General features: G+C 40.4%; 1 protein-coding gene across 1 annotated transcript; it reads left to right on the plus strand.

Annotated features, from left to right (window-relative positions):
- The first annotated feature begins 642 nt into the window (after nucleotides 1-642).
- Nucleotides 643-3,817, plus strand: LOC115622843 (solute carrier family 2, facilitated glucose transporter member 5-like). Its single transcript, XM_030516923.1, has 3 exons — nucleotides 643-1,048; nucleotides 1,505-1,671; nucleotides 2,586-3,817. Exons 1-3 carry the CDS (start codon nucleotides 667-669, stop codon nucleotides 3,729-3,731), a joined length of 1,695 nt encoding a protein of 564 aa, XP_030372783.1. The 5' UTR covers nucleotides 643-666; the 3' UTR covers nucleotides 3,732-3,817.
- The last annotated feature ends 1,135 nt before the right edge of the window (nucleotides 3,818-4,952 follow it).

Raw genomic sequence — 4,952 nt, forward strand, 5'->3', positions numbered from 1 at the left:
ATGATTTCTAGGTTTTGAACACTCAAAAATCCGTCCCATTTCTTGGAGTATGTAGATCTTGTAGCTCTTAGTATCCTTAACCTTACATTTGAACAGGTCAGAGCTCAGCGTAAATACACATCTACCCATGTATGCTTGAAAGTAAAATCGGAAATAAAAAGCACTCTTAATACCCCAAAGCTTTTATTGGCCTTCAAATACAATTACAGATATAAATAAAAGCGAATTGGACTTAGTAACGCATAAGGCATTGTTGTTAGCCCCGTTTAGAAGATATGAGTAATATTTCATGCTTCATATCAGCTTCAAAACCTATTAAATGAAACGGCAAAAAGTGACGCATATTTGATAGCACATTGCTACGTAGAAAAGTCCCTAGCCTATTAGCAGAAAAGTTCTATAAATCAATTCAAATAAAAGTCCACTTGGTATCGGGATTCTATTGTCAATGCGACGACCCACAGAGTATATCGTTAGAGTGTGCTTTTCAAAGGAATTTTCATACGTAATTTAGCACATGCACAATTATAGTTGATTAGATAAGGCTTTTTATCAAAATGAAGTGTCAGAGAGCTTAGTGTGTAAAAATTAAATAAGCTTCAGAAACAATTGTTGGAGCAGTTACGTTTCGAACGCCAACGAAGTCGGATCTACCTCCAAACAATTATGGATGAATCCGGGAAGACTTACCCACCACAGGCCCTCCCTGTCCAGTTCCAAACTGCACAGAACTATCCAGCACAGAGCTATCCAGCACAGAACTATCCAGCACCGAGCTACCCAGCACAGAACTATCCAGCACAGAGCTATCCAGCACAGAACTATCCAGCACCGAGCTACCCAGCACAGAACTATCCAGCACAGAACTATCCAGCACAGAACTACCCAGCACAGAACTATCCAGCACAGAACTACCCAGCACAGAACTATCCAGCGCAGCACTATCCGTCAGCTCCGCCGCAGCACCTCAATGTGTTAAATATTCCACCCGATCAAGGTTGCATGGCCAATCGAAGGAACCAACCCCAGTCCCAGGCCGTGGGAGCAGGTTCGTACAGTCAAGCATAACTGAAGAGTAGGATGTTAAATTCGTGCCGGCTCCACTTTTTTATACCCAATACCAGTCCCTCAACTTTATACAATAATTTGGCTATATGTGATTTTTGTTAACGTTTTTCAACTTTGTACGCCAAGTGCGATTCCAAACGATGTTGGCTTTATTGATTTAGATTGTCATGTGGATTATAGACGTACATATTTTGGCGTTTGCCAAGGCTCCTTCTACGAGTATATTCTATATGTTCTATATTCATTGCGGTTTAGTGTACCCATTAGGTATAGTGTATACAAAAAAAGTACCCCATAATCTGAGGTGCACATGTTATGAGCAACCGATTAGATAAGAGTGAACATTTTGATAGATGGTAACAAAGCTGTTAGCAAATGTCAATCTAATAACTTTGATATTACTTATTCAAAATAATGATGTATATAATTTTTATAGCTGGACTCATATTCATTTCTGGTGGCATGAACATTGCTTTCAGCGTGGGCATTCGATATATGGTGGGATTGTCAGTTCACGTCCGGATCTGTTGGTTCATTGGCGCCATTATCGGTGCCATAATCAGTGGATTTTTGGCCAATAGAGTGTCCAAGAAATACATTTTAGTAAGTATAAGTCTTTATCTTAGTTAGGCTTAAAAAAATGAAACATTTTATGCATTAGAGGGGTTTATAAAATAGAAACTGTAGGATTTTTAGGCAGTTCAAAGGCACACAGCAATAATACTTGTATTTCATTGCAAATTAACACTCTTGGTAGTAATATGTAGAGCTCTAATTAAGTAATCGTAGAAGTAGGTTAAGTTATAATAGAACGCATCACCGCAGTTGTTGTCGATTCTGATTAAATTTATTTAATCTGCCAAAGCAGTAGATTGTCAATCGATACATTCTTGTCCTCGACTCGTAAGAGTCTTATCAGACATTAAACTGTTTTTTTTTATGGCAATAGCGATGATGATATTGTTCCCGGAAAAAGTTGAAAGCGACGCGTTTTTTAATAGTTACTGAAATATAATACAATAGATATATATAATATATCGAAAAGTGTAGATAAATATTTATAGAGAACTTATAGTTGTTGTTAACCCTCCACAATTATTGGTTTACATTTACGAAAATACTTATAATAATAACTTTTAAAGGAATGACGATCCCGCATTACAATTTGTTCGAATGTTTCTTCTTTAGTTTAAATCAGAGCGCTATTATGGAAGCTGGTCATCTTTTCAAACTTTCCGTTTTATAGTACATAGATTCTTTTCATCATGAAAAGTAGATATGGAATTCAGGGGCAATTCTGAGAGGTATAATCGCTTGGGGAACCACATCGAATATGTCCACATGTTATCACATTTGTTTGAAGTGCAGAAAACAGGTGACCAGCATTATAGTTGAAATTCTAAATTATTTTGACTTAAAGCACTTGAGAAATATAAGAAAGGAAGATATATGTATGGCAACCAATTAAGATATTCCACACTATCTATCGCGAACTAATCTCTGCCCTCTGCTTGCAGCAATTCTCCTCAATATTGGTAACCATTGGAGGCATAGTCCTTGCCTGCACTTATCACAAGGTACCCGCCATTACGGCAGCACTTTATTTGGATGGTATTGCCAATGGACTGATCTTTGCGCCAACACTTGCACTGATTGGCGAAATATCGGTTTGTCAAAAGCGTGGCGGATTGGCCATCGGCATTGAACAGTTGTGCTATGGTGCGGGAATTGTTCTTCAAACCATTTTTGGAACCATCTGGTGGTGGTATAGGGACACAGGTTTCTCATCTCTGCAATCACATGGCATTTTAAGCGCAGTGTTTGGTGGGATCGCCTTAATCTTCGCCTCAATATTTACCATCGAGTCACCGGTTATAATGCTGGCAAATGGCGAGGAGCAGGCGGCTATCCATGCCTTGCGTCGTCTACAGCGCCCCTCCATCCTAACGACGGACACATACCAGCAGCTGGACGAGCACAAGCGCTACCTGGCGCTGAACAAGGATCTGACGGTCGGTGAAAGTATATCTGAGGCCATACCCGCCTTCGTTCGTCTCGTCACCCTACGCGCTCTGAATGCCATGAGTCTTACGAAATTTGTCGTAGATGCCATGTTGATGGTTACTATTTTGAGATTCAAGAAAGCGGTCTGGCCGTATGCAGTGTTCGGCGTCGGCCGATTCTTTGGCCAGATCGTTGCCGTCTTCTGTGTGGACTCTGTGGGTCGCAAGAAGCTCCTACTTGGTGGCTTGCTCCTCGCCAGCGGAATGGCTTTTGGACTGGGCAGCCAATTCTCGTACGAGGGACTCCTTCTTTATCAATACAATAGCGTGGATGTTGTGCTCGCCTTGCTGATCGTGTTTCAAGCTTTTGCAGGCCTGGCATTCGCGCCCACATCTGCCTATCTGTCGGAGGGCTTTCCTTTGGGCATCAAGCAGCATTGCATCGGCTTTACTTTCATTATGGAGATGCTGGTTTATGTTATCATTTGTGTCTGTGACTGGAGCATATCTGGTACTCGGGCATACTTCTTCGTTGTTGGCGCCTTTTACTTCCTCAGCTTTGTAGCGGGAATTTGGAGCTTCCCTGAAACTAAGCTAACCCCATTGCGTGTGGCGCAGGACAAGTTCCGAAGTTTCTTCGCCCCGGGATTCCAGCCATAGTTGCAATTTAAGTTGAGTTGAAGTCCGATTTTAAATTAATAAAATGTTCAATGTAAATTATAATCTCACATTATGCTATTACCATACTGTTATGCATTTATTTTCTGCCTTAACAATTACTCGGAATCTAAGACTCAGCCTTTAGTCAATACCCTTGTTGTTAATTCAAAGCAATTATCTTCGTTAGCAAAGGGTTATTGACTCGATTGTAATACTTATCCATGTTATGTGTTATTCTTCTTTGTGGTTGGCTTCTTGTTGAGCTGTCACAATTGCTAGAATTCCTAGATAAGGTTATCCAGAAATAACTGTAACACTGGGGAATGAATCATTGGAGCCACTAGATTGATTAGAGCTTGATTTGAATGTGCTTCTTTGCATATCCAAATAGTTTGATGTTCTCTTTCGATTGTGGGGCTACTATTTTGAAACCTTCACTTTATTTTATTCTGTGAATTCTATGGTTAAAGTTTATTAAATATTGTACATAGCACTACTTAGTCAGACATAAGCTAATCCTATTTTTATATTCTTCCATTTCATTCGGAATATATACCCAACACTCTATTGGAAATTTCCATTTTAGATTGGTTTATGACTGTGCTAGTTTGGTTATCTAGTTGAGACATTAATTCTGACAGAATGTCCTGCCTCACATGCTCCATTGGATTCCAAATTGAGTTCACTGTGCCATCATCGTGATCATCATCAACATTCAAATGTGCTCTTAACCCATAGACTTGCTCTTTGCCCGCCTCTATGTATGCCCCCTAAATGGCAACCAAGACTTTAGCTTTAAATTAGCATTTTGCATAAATGTTAGGCATGTCATCATAAAGTATGACACAAGCACGCTTCCAAATACACGTATACGTACACACACCCCCCCTAACCCACTTTAGACATCAAATGGCCATAATGTGTGTAACACATGGCGTATGCGTAATGTAGACATGATGCTCATACTCGAAGGATGCTGCCACACAGGCACGAGTAATATTTCAACATTTTGATGCCTTAAATTTTGCACAAACATTTTGCAAGGCAAGGCTAGGCGAGACGAGGAGAGGGGGGAGATGCGCGGCACGGCATGCAATCCATTTGTGCAATCAGCCAGAGCTATCGCATAATCGCCGCTGCTTACCTTATAACTACGCCTATATACTATGTATGTATGTAGGCTAAACTCTGAGACTGACACTGGCAGCTGAAATTATCGGC

This window comes from Scaptodrosophila lebanonensis, unplaced genomic scaffold, assembly GCF_003285725.1.
Source record: "Scaptodrosophila lebanonensis strain 11010-0011.00,11010-0021.00 unplaced genomic scaffold, SlebRS2 tig00000043-arrow-pilon, whole genome shotgun sequence".
In the NCBI taxonomy this organism is placed as follows: domain Eukaryota; kingdom Metazoa; phylum Arthropoda; class Insecta; order Diptera; family Drosophilidae; genus Scaptodrosophila; species Scaptodrosophila lebanonensis.